This window comes from Octopus sinensis, linkage group LG3, assembly GCF_006345805.1.
Source record: "Octopus sinensis linkage group LG3, ASM634580v1, whole genome shotgun sequence".
Lineage (NCBI taxonomy): Eukaryota > Metazoa > Mollusca > Cephalopoda > Octopoda > Octopodidae > Octopus > Octopus sinensis.
Genome location: NC_042999.1, coordinates 137,021,951 through 137,040,767, shown reverse-complemented (window position 1 = coordinate 137,040,767; position 18,817 = coordinate 137,021,951). Strand labels below are relative to the sequence as shown.

The 18,817-nt window shown below is 37.1% G+C and overlaps 1 protein-coding gene across 1 annotated transcript in view; it reads left to right on the top strand.

Moving 5' to 3' along the window:
• The first annotated feature begins 8,646 nt into the window (after positions 1 to 8,646).
• Positions 8,647 to 18,817, top strand: part of LOC115209359 (dicer-like protein 1) — a 19,455-nt gene continuing 9,284 nt past the window's right edge. Inside the window, exons 1-2 of the mRNA XM_029777729.2 lie at positions 8,647 to 9,307; positions 15,452 to 15,605. Coding sequence (XP_029633589.2) covers positions 8,647 to 9,307; positions 15,452 to 15,605 — 815 coding nt within the window. The remainder of the gene's footprint in view (positions 9,308 to 15,451; positions 15,606 to 18,817) is intronic.

Below are 18,817 nucleotides of genomic sequence, written 5' to 3'. Positions count from 1 at the left end.
TGTAGCTTGAATAGCTTCAAGTTAGATGCCTATAACAAAAATATGGGTTGGAATGGAATTGATGGTGCTAGTGTGTTGGAGTGAAAAGTGGTATACTTTGCAAAAGAATGAAATTTGTTAGAGGTAACAGCAAATAGGTCATTAATATAAAAGAGGAAAAAAATATTTATTTTTCTCTCCCTGCATTAGTATGCAGTTTATCTAGAATGGTTAGCTGCTTGAAATTCCCAACAAGGCAAGTTTGATAATACTGCTTCTAATTGTTATGCATAAACAGAATCTAAATTGTTTTTAAAATAATAATAATAATAAAAATAATTGTGCACAGTGCTCAGGTGCACTACAACTCATCTAACGTGTATATATAATCAGGTGTAGTTTCGGCGGATTTCGGAAAGCATGAGGGCCTTAAAGGATGCAGTGTCATGGCAGTCAACAACTGACGCAGGCAGTTTATTCCATGCTTCAGCAACTCTGAGCGTGAAAAAATGTTTCCGAAAGTCATGGGAGCTGTGTTGTTTTCTGACTTTGTAGGCATGTCCACGTGTGTTCAGTTATACAAAGAAGTGTGTTGATCATTCTCTAAAACAGACTTTTGACTTGAGTTTAGTGATACTTCTATGTATGACTGATAAACATTTCAGCCATTGGTTCTTGCTGACTGTTGGACAGTATTTTCAGACAAACGTACAGGGGGGGGGGGGGGGCTATATCCATCAGTATATACAGTTCCTTAGCATTCCTCTCTTCCTTTTTCTCTGCAGGTTTCTTCTGAGCAACTGCCTGTACTGAGATTGTGTCCAGTGCCACTTTCTTTCTCTGATTTCTATATTGACAACTAATTGGGTTTATTTCTATTGTTGAAGAAAAGTTCCATACAATGATGGACTTACTTCACATTTGAACTGAAGATGTAGATTTTAGTGTTTTGGAGACGAGTCTTGATTTCTGGATGTTATTTAAACTGGTGAAACATGACAAGCTTTCACAGCAGAATTTTTTTTTTTTTTATGTTAAATCTATTCTTGTTTCAGGCCATGCTGGGGCACTACCTTGAATTTTTTTTAATTGAATTAATCAACCAATATTTTATATAAATTATGTACACACACAATATATATGATGGGCTTCTTCCAGTTTCTGTCTACCTAATCCGTTCACAAGGCTTTGTTTGGCCTGAGGCTACAGTAGAAGACACTTGCCGAAAGTGCCATGCAGCCAGTGAACCCAGAACCATATGGTTGGGAAGCAAACTTCTTACCACACATCCACACCTGTGCCTAATCGACTAATTCTGTACTCTCTAAAAATTGTTGCATTATTAAGGAAGTTAAATCACAGTGGATGGGGGTGATAGATTGTTGTTTTGCCTGAAAATGTGTTGCTGCAATATTTCATTAAAAAATATTACTAATTTTTGAGGAACCAAAATCAGTATTAAATTGTACTTGAGATATGTATAACATTTGGTTTGCCAAATATGGGGAGTGGGGTCATTCAGCAAATTTAAATTGTCAAAATTTTTTTTTTTTTTAGCATGGGAAAGACTATGACAGTTATGGTGACAGTTTGTCAACTCAAAAGAAATATGTCATGAGAATGTCTTGTTGAAATGTACAAATATTACCTCAGAGAGACCTATGACCGTTTCTTTGTTTTTAAACTTGTTAGAATAAGGATGGGCTGGGTAAAGTTCAGAGCTACTGCCTTTGTTGGTAACAAAGAGCCTCTCTCAAAATGTAGATTGTATGATGCCTGTGTACAGACAGCTATACTACATGGCAGCAAAACATGAGCTTGAAAGAAATGAAGCCAGCATACTTCACTGGGCATGTATGACTAAATATTGTAAGAGAAAAAGTTGAAACTTCCCAACGCGGGGGGGACCAATAAGAACTTGGTCACCGGAACTAACCAAGACAATAGTTATTGTCTGGTGACCAAGTTCTTTTCTTTTGCATCAAGTCACTTTTATTGGTCAGTTTCAACTTACCAACATGGGGAAAAAAAAGTATATGCTGTTTGAGTCACCCTCTGTGTATATAAACAGTAGTTTTCAGCCTTTCTTCCTTTTTAAATTCTAGGAAGAGCCCCTACATGTCTATTGCATTTCAAGATGAACAATCAATACCACATAGTGGATTCCGTAATACCCATTGATAACTTAATGCGAAAAATATATTCTCAGAGAGGTTTAGGGTATGTCGAACAGTTCAAATTCCTTGACTCTGTGGGGCTAATAAAAAATTTGGCTGAGTATTGCGATAACCTGATGACCCTTACACCAAAGAAAAACTTCTGAAGGCGTAATGTGGAGATGTCGAACTTGTAGGCACCATTGAAGTTTGAGAAAAGACTTTTTTTGTGGATTCCTGCATAGGCGCAATGGCCTAGTGGTTAGGGCAGCGGACTTGCGGTCGGAGGATCGCGGTTTCGATTCCCAGACCGGGCGTTGTGTGTGTTTATTGAGCGAAAAAAACACCTAAAAGCTCCACGAGGCTCCGGCAGGAGGTGGTGATCCCTGCTGTACTCTTTCACCACTCTAAAGGCGGTGCTCCAGCATGGCCGCAGTCAAATGACTGAAACAAGTACAAAAAAAAAAAAAAAAAAAAAATATCACTGGCATGGCTCCTAGTTTTAATCTATTACTGGGCTGAAATGGATAGTAAGCAGTCTAGTTCCAAGAGAAGTTGGGATCGGATGGGAAGCAATAGTCAATTGGTATAACTACTTTCGGGACATTTGTGCCACGTGGTGCATTGATAATCCTGTCCAACTTGGTGGGCAGGATGTCGTCAAGATAGATGAATCAAAGTCTATACATCGCAAATATCACAGAGGTCATTATAAGCTGGGCAACTGGGTTCTTGGAATGGTGGGACGCTAAGATGTGTGTTCCTGTCCTGGACCGAAGTGCAGTGACACTGCTGCCAATAATCAATGACCATGTGCTGCCAGGGATGAAGATTATAACCAATTACCTGAAGGCATATAATGCTTTGCAAGTGAACCACAGTGCTCATTTTGTAGACCCCCCTAACGACCCTACATTCCACACAAACACAGTAGGGGTGGGTTGTGGAGCCACGTAAAGTTGAAATATCGTAATATGCATGGCACATCAGATGCGTTATTTTCAACATATCTGAGTTTAGTTGGTGACGATACAATGCTTTTATGAATTTCATAAAATGCGTTAGGCAGTATTATACTGTATAATTTAAACTTCAAGAATGTTTGTTATGAAATTCATAACATAAAATATAGTCCCTCTTTTTCTTCTCTTTAGTGGTTAAAAACAAAAAACAAAACATGAACTAGTATAATTGATATGGTGTTCTCGTTTTCTGATATTTGCTATGCATAAACTTCGATTCTGTTTTCTGCTTGGAAATTTGTGGATTTTATATACATACATGAAGCAGGTAAGAACAAATATGCAAGGCTTTTTTCTGCAAGTTTAAAATGAGACATTGCTGGCATAATTTCGTTATATCTATATTCCATGACCCATAAATACATAACAGAACAGGCACGCACACAGACAAAAATAAGCACATACACAACTCATTAGGTTTCTTCTCCTCCCATTTCGGTAACTGCTATTTGGCATGGAAATACCCAAAGTCGAATGTTTTGATTTTGTCGAGGTACAGATCTTTTCGGTTTGAACTGCAGTTTTTTAAAATAATCTCCACGTAAGTAAACACTTTTAAACTTTGTATACTGGTAGAATGTTTTTTTATCAAACATCTTTTTCTCTTGGCTTTATTGAGAAAGTTCTATAGTTTGTAAGATATTTGTTGTTTTTTTCCTTCAATTTCTGCAATTTCAACCAATCAATGACGTCTATTGAGGTAAAAAAACATTCTGTGCTGTATGAATATGTCCCTCGTTTAAGAAACAGATTGGGTTTATTTACATTTGTGAAGAAAAAAAGATACCCTTTCCCCTAACCCTAACACAGATTGAAATGCAATAGATCGATACTAAGGTCATAATTATGAGTGACAATTTCATATGACACCGCTAGAAAAAACTGCCGTTCAAAGCGAAAAGATCCCGAGGTACAATAGGGCTTATATCATCAGTTAGTTTTGTATAGTTCCTTCAGATTCGTTTCACGCACTCTGCTGACATTCTTGTTTTGTTCTCCACCCGGAAGTCATTTTTCTTTCCTGTTGACCAACTTCCTAGCTAGCCACCAGCGAAGTATTTGTCTCCAGTTTGTCTGCCACGAATCCTACCCTACACATTTCTATTTTTGGGAGTTTTCAGAAAATGTTTGCATATTTGTTCTACACACGGGAATTTATGTGATTATGAAAAATAAAGTTTAAAAAATTTTTCGTGGGCACTGCTTTGAGGAACTTTTAGTTGAATGGATCAACCCCAGGACTTATTATTTTCTTTTTAAAGCCTGGTACTTATTCTATTGGTGTCTTTTGCCAAACTGCTAAGTTACAGGGACGTAAATACACTAACAGTAGTTGTCAAGAGGTGGTGGGGTCAAATAGACGCAGATATATATACATACATAATGTGCTTTGTTCAGTTTCTGTTTAGCAAATCCACTAACAAGGCTTTGGTTGGCTTGAGGGTATAGTAGAAGGCATTTGCCCAAAGGAGCCAAGCGCAAGGACTGAATCCAGAACCATATGGTTGGGAAGCAAACTTCTTTATTTCATTAAAATTTGCCATACAGGTATTACAAGGATGGGCGAGCTGGCAGAAACGTTAGCACGCCGGGTGAAATGCTTTATGGTGTTTCATCCGCTGTTAAGTTCTGAGTTCAAATTCCACCGGGGTCGACTTTGCCTTTCATCCTTTCGGGGTCGATTAAATAAATACCAATTACGCACTGGGGTCGATATAAACGACTTGATCCGTTTGTATGTCCTTGTTTGTCCTCTCTGTGTTTAGCCCCTTGTGGGTAGTAAAGAAATAGGTATTACAAGGATGGGACAAACATAAAGGAGTAAAGAAGCTGTGACGATTAAAAAGTTCATTTTATCGAATGATGAATTTATCAAAAATCTTGATACACACTGCAACAAGAAAGGCATCCTGCCATCAGGGTAGAACCTTTGCTTTTCTTCCGGGGCTCCACTTACCTAGCTTTCTTGCCACAAACTTCCATCTTTTATCGAATCTTTCTCATGACTGGTACCTCTTCTCCAACCAGATCTTACTACTGAGGTGGTAATTAAAAAAGTTAACCAATCCATGGCCAGATACAAAGGTACCTGTCACTATTCCTTTCACATGCGTCTTCCATACTCTTTCTTTCAGTATGGCTACTACGCAGAAAAAGTAAGCCTTCCTCTCTCTGTTAAGGGAAGGAGGGGGCACAATCTCGATGATAGACTCAGCTGATAGCTGTACACTTCCCATCGATGACAACAGTTGTTCTATGAATGCGTGCAAGACAGTTTCCCTGTCCTGCCCACACTTCGGACATGTCAGCGAGATGGCACTTTCGTGCCTTGACAGTTTATCATGAACAGGTAATGCTGCACGGAAGCACTGCCAAGCCAGGGATTTCTAGCCGAAAGCTCTTCTGAGTAGGTCGATCAACTGATTTTCCTTGTAGCCCAGGGTCTCCCCCAAGGTGTCTTCGAACATAAACTCCACTAACCCGCTATAAAGATCCGTGGTGGAACTCCTGTTGCTGGCACTGCCCGCTCGATAGAGCAGCTGCTAGTCTCCCAGGCTAGGTCTCTGCTTGATCCCTGTACCAATGTCCATTAAGGACGTTAACTGCAGAAGATAGAACCAGACATGTGGTGACCACACCTGCTCTCCATCCAGGTAAAGCCAGAGGTGCCTCAACCATAACGCGAATTTTCGCATCTTCAGCCAAGGCATCCCTAGCCCACCTTTAGCGGTTTCTGGCAGCAGAGTGCTTCACAAATGGCTTTCCTCCCTTCCACAAAAAGCAGAAAAGGATTCTCTCCATCTTGTTCAGTCATAAATCGGGGCAAAGCACCACGGTCAGATAGTAGGTAATTACTGATGCTATGAACATTTGCACCACCTCTGCCCTCCCAGACCAGGTCTGGGTTAGAGCTGGTCACCTCACTCTAATTTTTCTCTATCTAGAGGTCTGGACCAACCCAGACTCTGAGCAGCTTAACAGAACCTTCCGTCCAAATGACCCATGACATTATTGGACGCCATCGGCTTGCCCCTCCAGGTACTGAGTTGCAACCGACTGACTTGTCCTTGTTAATCTTTGCTCCTGCCACTGCCTCATAACTTTTGATAGCCTCTTCTACCAATGGAAGTTGGCCCTTATCCACCATGATGATGGAGATGTCATTCGCATACGCCGTAGTTCCTCTTCCACACCATAGATCATGCGGCACACCCCCTAGTGCCTCCAACTTCCGCAGCAATAGCTCAAAAGCCAATACATACAAAAGCGAAGATAGGGGACACCCCTGACGCACTGAGCGCTCGGACTTGAATGACTTCGAAAAGAAACCATTCACTTTCACGACAGATTCGATGTCACTGTACAACGCAGCAATCCAACCATGGAAGGTCGGGTCCAGGCCGGCCTCTTTGAGGACCGCTGCCAAGTACTGATGGTCGACCCTATGAAATGCTTTAGACTGGTCCAAATGTACCAGTGCCCCCACCCCACCGTGCCAGAAACTTTCCTCACCCTCTCTAAGGAGTAGCGTATAAGATGGAGATTGTCGTAGATCGACCTGCCTGGGATAATGCAACATTAATTCCCTCACGGCCCAATGCGCGCACTTTAGCCCGAACTCTGCACCCTTCATGTTTGGCTTTGAGGTGATGGTTCAGGGCCGTTCTCGCTGCCAAAATGTAGGATGCAGAGCCCAACCTCAACGCCTCCTCTAAGTACTTAACTAGTTGCCCTTCTCTTCTATCCTTAGCTGGTGGCTAAACCTATCAGACTCGAAACGAATGGTTCTCTTGAGGGCGAACCACCACCAGTTAACGCCCTCTGTGCTAGTTCCTTAATCCGCCTACGATATGCCTTGCAAGTCAAAACAGACTTGTTTAGCTTCCAGTAGCAGGATCCTCTCTTAACTGTATTATCTATGTCCAATCTACACTTAACCATTTTATGGTCAGTGTACGCTACTTGGACAAGCTGTGGACAGCTAAAATTATCCTTATCTCTAGTTCTTATCACTATCCTGTCTAAGTAAGACTTGAGCCTTCCGTCGCCATTATTCCGGGGCCACTCTGGGACATTCAGGTGGTCAAGCCTGTAATGCTCTGCTAGATGAAAGAGCTTAAGCAGATCTACGAGGCATGGGGAAGCAAGCTTCTTACCATACAGCCACACCTGCGCCTATTTTTTAAAGATTTAAGAGACAAAAAAAAAAAATCATAAATTTTCAAAAAATTTTTTTTTTGAAAATGATGATCCCTCCTCCCATCATTTCGAAAGCTGTGGGGGAAAAAATTGGAAATTTCCCCTTCAAAACAGAAATTTCAACTTCTGTGGGTTTTTGATCTGAAACTCCTCTCCCCATATTGGAAAAAGAAAATCCCAACAAATTTCCTTATAATCGTAATCTATACTGTTTCAAAGGTATTTGTATAAAATTTCATTAAAAGATATTCATTTTCCAGAAACGTTAAAATGTATTCATTTTTCTGGAAGGAAAGATCACTGATATCTTTTAATGAAATTTTGGTTAATGTTTAACATTAACCTAACCTGTTAATCATACATTTTCTTATTATACATTCCTAATTTCCAGGAAATTACGTTGAAAATCTTCCCAGTTACTTATTTTGTGCCGAATCATGTTTCTCAGAAAGCCGGGTATCATTTATTTATTTCAAATAACCATGACATTGTTGTATTTTTAGCAAATTACATCACGATTCGTCGCATTTACTAATCAAATGATTAGAAAGCCGGATGTCATATGACAGTTGAAAATGAAAGTATTCAGAAATGAAAGTTACAAACGGAAGAAAATAGTCAAAATGAAATTGTGTTGTATATATATAAACTTTGATAAAGAATTAACCAGATATTGTGGCGAGCAATATGATATTAAATTAATTGAGATTATACTAATATCAATTCGCGATGAATTACTGAATAAAGAAATACAATTCGAAGGGAGCTGACTACAACCCAATAATTTCTTCATTAAGTCAAAGTTAGCTCCCTTTAAATGCTTTCCGATAAGTAGAAGTAGATTATCTCCTTTAGCTAGACGGTGCTCTATGCAAACACTTATACTTCCGCGGACTACCCACGTCATTTCACTTGCTGCATCATCTTTAATTTCATCAAAAAGACAACCAAAAGTCATTATGTGTAAAAGCTGAGAATGATTCAGGATTAACTGAACCACAGTAAACATTAAAGAATTATTCAGCATGGTAGGACTTACGAAGCAACCAAGCTGTTCTGTGACATTTATATCTTCGACTTACCTGGTCTCAATATCTTATTGACATATTAACCGGTCACACAACCTGTTATTTCGCGGAAGTAAAAGTCACTGAGTATTCTTACATGTCATACGGGATAGGGGCATATAAGTACCTTATCGGAACCACTTATAGGCATGCGCAAATTTAATTTCTGACAAGTTATGTTTAGTTAATAGAGTGAGTTACGTTCTCTCGATGTCATCAACAATGGCCACCCTTGGTAGGTGCGATTTGTGTATCGTCCAGTATACATCCAAAGAACATAAAGAAAGTCATTTATTGGGAAAGAAGCATAAAAAAAAACTTTCTGATAGAGAACGTTTTTGCACATCTCTACCTATTCAGGAGGTAGAACCGGCAAGTTATGTACAGCAGGTATACCCATCCTTACCTAATGTGCTAGTGAGTAACGTATCCCCATGTAATACCGAAGCCGTTACAGAACCGGCAAGATCACAAACGGTATCTGTTAACGTGCAGACGACACAGACGTGCGAAGAAGATGAGAACACTAGACAGGCGGAAGTCATTCCGAACATTGTTTCAGTACAGCCCACGTCTTTAGATCATAACGAATTTATACGCGTTTATGAAGATGAAAACGGCGAGATAATAGGATATAAGTGTATTCTTTGTTCTAAAAAACTTCAATGTCCGAGTGCTGTAACTTCTCATTTGCAAAGTAGCGCACACTCCAAAAATGTCTCCGAACAACCATCAAAACTTTATAATTTGCCCCCCATCGTACGCCACTGTGAAGACCCTATCGATGAGGCTTATTGCTTGACAGATTCAATTCCAAGAGGTTACCAAGCCGAATTGTTCGAAAAATCTCATTGTTACGATAGCGTTATATTTTTACCCACAGGTTTGATATATTTTCTGCATTTTTAATATATTTAAAAAAATAGTTCTAGAAATATTGTATATTTGCTCATTTTCAAAGGTTAAAAAAGCACGAACATTTGATTTAAGTAATAAGAATCGAAAAAAACAGAGAAAAACTTGAAAAACCATAAGATTCAAGACAAAATTTTCTCTCACTTAGTGTTTCTTTAGGGCAATCATCGATTCTAGGACTAGTTAAATTTTCACTAAATCGAAAGTAAGTGTCCCACCCACGTCTTTGTTGTCTCATAACTTTCAGAAAAATTTATACTTTTTAATGAAATTTTCTACAACTATGCTTTAGGTGCAGGGCCGGCCCTGGAATTGCTGGCGACCGCCCGAGTTGCTATTACCTCAAACCGGCCTTGTTCAGGTGGTGTAGATTCTGATCATATCGTTAAAAAAAAATTCTGGGGTTGGGGTGAGGGGTGTTGGAAAATTCACGAGATGGCTTTTACTCAACTTTCAGAGAATATGTAATTTTTAAAAAAATGAAATTTGGCAGAATTCTGTTTTAAGTATGCCTTGTAACTCCTCATGACTTATTTATTTTTTGGAATTTTCAGAAAACTTTTACGAACTTATATTCTACACACGGGAATTCACACGAATTTTAAAAAAATGTATTTATGGGGAGAAAGATCTTGAAAAACCTCAATATGTCAAACTGATAAATGAGGAGGATATGAGTCGTAAGCTCTGTTAAAAATAACAGCTAAATAACCCTTAATCACGCACCGATTTTTTTTGGGGTGGGGGGAGACTTCCTTTTGTACCCCAGCATAAATTTTAAAAAAATAACACATAGAGATGTCGTCTGCGCGTTAACAGATACCTTTTGTGGTCTTGTCAGTTTTGTAATGGCTTCGGTATTATATGGGGATGTTACTCACTAGCACATTTGGTAAGGATTTCTGTATTATGTATATTCGTGTCCCAATTTGCCTAACCTTGGGACATGAATATACATGATACAAAAATGAATTTTTTTTTTTAAATAGAAATTCCTAATTTTCATGACTTTCTCATCATTATTATTATTATAAGACATAGTAGGAAATCAATTTTCCAACATGTCTAATATTAAAAAAATATATATTATAGGTGGATACAAAAGGAAGTCGGCATAACTATAGATTTCTGGGTACCTTTACCGATTTCTGCCCCCACCCCGACTTTGGATGACCATAACTTTCAGAAAAATGGATATATTTTAAAAGAAATTGTCTCCGAATATACGTTATATGATGTAGATTTCGAATATACAAAACTTATGGGGGAAAGTGTTTTAAGAGGGGGTGGTGTAGAGAATTTCGGAAAATTCACCAGGGTCCACTTAAATTCGTCTTAACTTTCAAGAAAATGGATATTTTTTAACGAAATTCTCTACAAATATACCTTGGACTTTGTAGATTCCGAGAACATTGGAATGGGGGGGGAGCAACTGAGGGTTATTTTTGAGGACCGTTCTCCACTAGAGGGTGTTTCGGAACAAGTCGTCCATATTAGTTTCATTTTCTCCGTTTTGTGTGTTTTTGCATCTATAGATTTCTACAACTCTCTCACACACACACATGTAATTAAAAACGTCCAAACAAGGAATTATATATTTACTATAGGGATTATATAACAACTTACACTTCTATATTTAACTGTGCATGTATATTATTTATTTTTGCTTCTGGTGTTTTCCGCCTTTAAAGATCGTATGCAACAGATAAGTTGTATTAGACCTGTAGCTGTTATTTTTGGCATAACTACAGATTCCTGTCCCCTCCCCCCACCGACTTTGGATGATCATAACTTTCAGAAAAATGGATATTTCTTAATGAAATTTCCTACGAATATGTGTTATGTCATGTAGATTCCGAATACACAAAACTTTTGGGTGAAAGTGTTTTAGGAGTGGTGGGTGGGGGAATTTCGGGAAATTTACCGGCGTCCACTTCAATTCGTCTTAACTTTCAAGAAAATAGATATTTTTTAATGAAATTTTCTACAAATATAGCTGGGACTATGTAGATTCCGAGAACATAGGAATTTTGGGGGAAAACAATTGGGTGTTACTTTTGAGGACCGTTCTCAACTCGGGGGTGTTACGGAACAAGTCCAAATTAGTTTCATTTTCTCCTTTTTGTGCGTTTGTGCACCCGTAGATTTCTAGTCTCCCCCCCTCTCTCTCTCTCACACACACACGCAATTATATATGTAATCAAACAGTTCAAACGGAATTATTCTATTCAATGTCTTTCTGTTTAGCTAGTATTTTTAGCATAACTAGTTTTCTGGTGAAAGCTTCATTGCCAGCTGCTTCGGTAGAAATCTACGGATGCACAAACGCACAATACGGAGAAAATGAAACTAATATGGACGACTTGTTCTGAAACTCCCCCGAGTGGGGAACGCTCCTCGAAAGTAACCCCCAATTGTTTTTCCACCAAATTCCTAGGTTCTCAGAATCTACGTACTCAGAGGTATATTTGTAGAAAATTTCATTAAAAAATATCTATTTTCTTGGAAGTTAAGACGAATTGAAGTGAAAGCCGGTGACTTTTCCGAAATTCCTCACCCCCCCTCCTAAAACACTTTCCCACAAAAGTTTTGTGTATTCGGAATCTACGTGACATAACAAATTTGTAGAAAATTTCATTAAAAAAATATCCATTTTTCTGAAAATTATGATCATCCAAAGTCGGTGGGTGTGTGTGCGCAGAAATCCGTAGTTATGCCAGGAAGTCTTTCCTATTTTTGTATAATCGATCCATTGAAGGATCTGTTAAGTTTCGTATGAATTCTCGTGTGTAGAATACAGATATGGTAAAGTTTTCAAAAAATTCATAATAATAATAATAATAATAGTAGTAGTAAAAAATAAAAAGGATGAAAGGCAAAGTCGACCTCGGCGGAATTTGAACTCAGAACGTAGCGGCAGACGAAATACGGCAACGCATTTCACCTGGCGTGCTAACGTTTCTGCCAGCTCGCCAACACACTACCTGTTTTCGGCGGTTAGGGTTAGATCGAAAACGGGTGGTGTGCGTATTCTTTAACGACTATATCAGAATTTAATATGAAAAATAAATTTGGTGGGCTCGTACACGTACATACTAACATGTCACGTATATCTACAAAATGAAACTTGAAATTTCGAAGAAATTAGTGATTAGTATGTATGTGAGTGTTCTAGTTTTCTTGTCAAATCAAATTCCGATATAATCGTAATTTACGTACTCTGAAAAGTATTAAGACGAGTTGAAGTGGACGCCGGTGAATTTTCCGAAATTCCACACACTACCCCCTCCTAAAACACTTTTCCCCAAAAGTTTTGTGTATTCAGAATCTACATAATATAACACATTCGTAGAAAATTGTCTTTCATTGCCTGTGACTTCAGTAGAAATCTACGGATGCACAAACGCACAAAACGGAGAAAATGAAATAAATACGGATGACTTGTTCCGATACTCCCTCGAGTAGGGAACGGTCCTCAAAAGTAACCCCGAATTATTTTCTCCCCAACTTTCTACATTCTCGGGATCTACATAGTCCAAATTTGATCCACACCGAGTGGATCAAAGTTGGATTTTTTCATATAGAATTTGAAATTAATTAATTTTTTGTTTGCCATATTGTAAATCTCCGTACTTTTCTACGGAGATTGAAAAAAAAAAATTTCGAAAAAAGTTTAAAATAAAAAAATTGGGGGTGGGGATTTAGAATTTTAAAAACGTGATTTCTTTTTTGCATATTCGGAATCTGCATCATTAAAAACCTAGGAATCCACTGAGAAAGCAAAAAAAAATTCCGAAAGATTGGTTTTTTTTTGAGGGAGCGGGTGGCTGACTGTCGTCCAGCCCCCCCCCCCCCCGCCAAAAAAAAACCTTAGATTCATTTTTTTCTTGTTTGAGTAATAGAAAAAGGTTTTTTAAAAGATAAATATGGTGTTGAATATGGTTTTACTTTAGAAAAAGTTAAGGCTAATTTAGCTGTTGTTTTTAGCATATTCACGACAGTCTGATATCACCCATATTTGTTAAAACTTTCGGTTAATTATTACAAGTTCTCTGAGCCACCAGTAAGCAAGTTAACAAGCCTAATGGGTGTAGGAAGACCTGTATTGAACGTTTTACAGTATAAGCTTAGTTGGGAGTAAGAAGAATGTTTTAAAGTGTAAAAAATGCGCCAACGTACCTTATAGGAGTTATTGGTGAACGACATCAAGAACCGGTATACATTCTTCCATGTCATCAGGAACAGGAGTATAGTCTTCCAGCCTCCAAAAGAAACTAATGAAGTCGCTGGGTTGGCTAGGTCTCATTTCAGGTCGAATAATACACTTTTTCAGGCTTCCCCATAAACACTCAATATTTTGAGTGTGAATAGAAAGGTATGCCGTTTGAAAGGTATTTATATAAAACTAGCAAATGCACCCATCTTTTGGACGGTTTAAGTTGCTTTGAACTACCGAGAAGGATAATGCACAGCAAACTATGTTTCTGATTAACCTAAGAATTACAAAACCAAATAGAAGTCTGGCTATTGTTGAGGTTGTTGCATTTTTATGATGCAAAGTAGAGCTACTGAAGTGTTTTGGGAGTAGATTACAGATAATGACAACAAAATATAGTTGTTTTACATGAAAGTGAAATTTCTTGTCAGAAACAGCCACATAAATGGTGTAATGAAATTGAAAGAAGATGTTGAAACTTCCCCTCTGCAAGTTTATTCAACAGTAAAAGGAACTATTCTTTTGGAAAGAAGTATGATTGGTATGTTCAAAAATGGTAGTGCATGACTACTCTGAAATTGACTTCAGGTAACGATAAATTAAGACATGAAGTGTTTGACTTCAGTTCACGAATACTGCTTTGCATCTTTAGCAGTTTGCAGTGAAAAGATGTTGCATTGTAAGGCAGACAAACAATAAATTAAAAAAAAACGTGAAAACAATAAAAAAATATTCTGTAATGCAAATATAGGACCATACAGTATGGAAAACTGTCGAAACAACTAAATAGACAAAATCCTTTTACTTTTATAATCTCTAACCAAAACACACAAACACAAAATACGCACCAATACACATATAAAAAAATATAGAAATTGATAATACACAATTACAACATCATCATCATCGTTTAACATCTCTCTCCCTAATTAGTTGGGCTATGACCCTCTCTGTGACCTTCATTACCTGATCCAACAACTTGATACCTCTGTAGTTATTTGTATCTAGAGCGTTGACTATGGTGCTGCTACACCAGTCATTGGGTATGACTCCTTCGTGTATCACCTGGTTAACTATACGGGTGACTAGGCTATAGCCAACACTGCCAGATATTTTGAACATTTCTGCAGTGATTCCTGATGGGCCGGGGTCTTTCCCTGTCTTCATACTCCTAATTGCTTTATCTACCAAGGTACTGTCAATTTGGATAGCTCGTCCCTCTGTTGGGTTGACATTCAGCAGACTCTTTCTCCCATTCATTTTCTTTATTGAGCAACCTTTCATAGTGGCGTTTCCAAACCTCTCTCTTTGCAGCCTCGTTTAGTGCAAATGAACCATCATCCATGTGGACACATTTCTCTCCTACAACATCACGATTCTCTCTCATACACGTGAAAAATGTTATTTTAATAATATATTTAATTTTATCTTGTAATGAATAAGGAAAAAAAAATACAAGAGGCATTGAAATGATTAGAGCTACATCATTTGTCGAGGAGGGAGATTTGGATTTTATTTCTAGCAGGTCACTCAACCTCAGAAGTTCTGTCATTATTATTGGTGAATGTCTAATATGAATGTAACAAAGCAAAAGAAAAGATCGATAAGAGGAAGTGTGAAAACAGTGGCATTGCTTGTTGTCAAATGAAAAGCAAATTAATTCACTGTAGTTGCAAAATCGGACAGGTACTGAATTTACTTCCACTCCTAATATTTCTTAAGCATATACTAACCAATGTTAGAATATTTTTTTAAAAAAAGAATATTGACTTAGGAAACTAAAAAGGAAAGCTATTTTACATTAGAATTTTGTCATGAAGATTGTAGAATTAGAAAAGAAAAAAAAAATTAGAAAACACTGAGAAGATTTATTGTTGTTATATTGCTCTTTTACAGGAACTGGTAAAACTCTAATAAGTATTATGGTAATTTCTCATATGTTAAAACGAAATCCTAGACGTCCTGTGTTGTTCATTGTTGACAAAGTACTGTTGGCTTTGCAGCAATTCCATTATATTCAAAATGAGTTGAAAGATCAGAAATTTTCCAGGTTCGTCTTTTCTTTTTGTTACTGTTTATTACTGTTTGTATCCATTTATCTGCAAATACTTTGGATATTTATATATTACTGTTTTCTTTATTTGTTGATGTATTTCCTACTGCTAACCACCTAAACATGAAATACAAATGGAACTGGTGTCCGTGAAGCAAACAAGAAATATCAGAGTTATCAGGTCATTAAGAATAAAATGTCCAATTTTCTTATGCACCAAGTTTGACAGTTGTTAACTCTAATGTCTTATCCTGACAATTCTTTGTTTTGCAACATTGAAGAGTTACATCATCACTTTTCAAAATGTAATTCATGGTGTCTGTGAGTTTTCTCTTGTAAATCAATTTTTGTGAATCCAAAAATTTGTGTTGAGCTACGTTATGGAACCAATGCATCCCAGACAGCTCAAAACCAAGGAAATGTTTGATGAAGATGTGGCGAATGAACACACTGTATGTCGATGATTTGAGAAGTTCCTGTCTGGTGACTTTACTCTTAAAAATCAGCCTTGTTGATCAAATTTGTCTATGAAATATTTATATTAAAATACTGCATTACTTCATTGAATATATTTTCTTCATTAGTAGTTTCAGACAAACTTTTAATGAATAACATTTCTTCCCTTATATCATCTTCATGGATGAATCTGACATAGACCAAAAGGATAGCTTGGTTATGAATTGTGCTAGTATCAACCGGGATAGAAAAATTTGTCTTTTGGAGAATTTCTACAATTTTCTTCTCAACAAAATTAGACATTTCATCCTGTCTTCTTGTAATTGTGTTATTTGAAAGTGGAATTGTACTCAGAGTAGATGCAGCATCTTTTCCCAGAACCTCATTTGCACAAGCTATCATAGCAGGCTTGACAAGTTTCTCACCATAAATCTGAGGTACTGCAACCTTACCAATAATTTCAGAGACAAAATAACTTGGTTTGAGTGTCTTTGCTTTTTCAGTTGGGTAGTTTGATTGGCTGTATTTTCTTTTTATTCTCAAAATATTCCCTACCTTTACCAACAGATGAGGGAAGTCTTAATTTCTGGTGCTGTTCTAGCTTAACTTTCTTCAAGGAATGATTTGTCATGATGGCATCACATTCAAGACACATAGGTTTTGAGTCTACAGATACAAAACCAAACATGATAAAATCTTTGTAGTTTTGCCTTTTTAGCAGTTGTTTCAGACATTATTACAAATAAAAATAATACTCTATTTCTATAAATTAAAAGTATCAAATTTATTATTAAACAATATTGTCTAGTGATCTATTAAAAATATCAGATTTATTATGTAACTGTTGTGATTGTAAAATGTAAGTTATGTAATTCTTGATTGTAATATATTATTGATTATATATTATACATTATTGATTCTTATGGAATAATTATCGAATATTGTTTTCTTATTATTATTCTGTCTTCATTCATTATCAAACAATATTGTGTAGATCTGAAATGGCTTCAATTTTTTTATGGCTACGAATTCTCTGGAGACCATGTTGGGAATCACTGCATTAGAGAACTTTTTGCAAGGAAAAAACTTCAAATCTGATGATGCAAAAACAGCCTTTTGTGATTTCATCACCTTTTGCTCTCCAGAATTCTTCACTGTCAGCAGAAATAAGCTAGTGATAAAATAGCAAAATTGTGTTGATAATTTAGATGCATACTTTGATTAACTGCATTGCTTTTTGTTGAGATAAAGTAAAATAAACTTTCAGTTCCAAATCACACATTTCATTCTTAATGACCTGATAATATTCGGTAGAAAATTTGGTGCAAGGTCAGTAATTTCATGAGGTAGGAGTTAAGTCTATCACATCGACCCCACTGCTCAACTGGTACTTATTTAATAAACCCTGAAAGGATGTAAGGCAAAGTTCACCTTAGCAGAATTTGAAGTCAGGACATAAGGATGAATGAAATGCCACTAAACATTTTGCCTGGTGTGCTACTAATTCTGTCAGCTTGCCGCCCTACTAGAGTTAATATTAACAGCTGTTATAGAAAGGTTTTATATTTCGATTATTGGATTTGGCATCTGAGATATTCAATTTCTGTTTTCCTGTACCAACAAATGTACAGTATTGTACAGTTAACTTGTGATTATTGTTTTTACTGCTTTGACATTTATGATGAACATTATGATTTGCTGATTAGGTCAGAATAATACTAAAACACATCCAGAGTTGTCTTCCATATTTGCCTGGAAGAATGAAAATAACATTAGTTTGTAGACTAGTATAGTTTTTCAACACAGTTATTCCTTCTTCCTGCATTAAATATGTTAACACTAACATAGCTATTTGATTTGGAGTCCAGTACTTTAATTTCACAATCATTGTTAATTATTTAACAGCTTCACACAACTTCACTCCTAACATCAACCCATAGCTTGCGTTTCTATTTTGCAAATTCTGTTGTGTGTCCAACAGAGGGTACAACACCTGTTACACATCTGAAACAACAGCACATCTACCATGTTCATCATTCTCTGGTGGTCCTCATTGAGCCAACCATTATGTTGCTGCCTGGCTTGCTAGAAATAAGAGCAGAATCTCCATCATATTTATACTTTGTCATCTTAAAAGATAAGGGCACATTGGATAATGTAATCATAGCATAGCTGTGTAGTAAGAAGTTTGCTTCCTAACCACATGGTTCTGGGTTCAGTTCCATTGTGTGGCACCTTGGGCAAGTTCATTTATTATAGCCTCAGGCTGAGCAAAACCTTGGATTTGGTATACAGAAGCTCGAAGAAGCCTGCTGTGTGTGTGTGTGTGTATTTATTCCCCCATCACTGCTTGACAATTAGTGTTGGTGTTGATGTTGTAACTTAGAGATTTGACAGACTGGTAGAATAAGTACTAGGCTTAAAAAAACAGTCCTAGGGTTGTTTTGTTCAACTAAAACCCTTCAAGGTGGTGCCCTAGCATGGCTGCAGTCAAGTGAGTGAAACAAGTAAAATAAATTAAATACCTGAATAAAATATTGGGTGCTTATAGCTGGAACATCTCTGAATATACATCATCAGCTGGATCAAGTCTGACCTAAGCTTCCTAACAGGTGGTTGTCAACAATACTTCTAGCACCCACTGTGAGCAGGAAGTGGTGTGCCACTTGGTATTCTTTGGCAGTCCTGGTATTGTTATGCAAGGTTATTACAATAGCATTTAATAATTTAAACTGTTACAGCTGAATAAATAA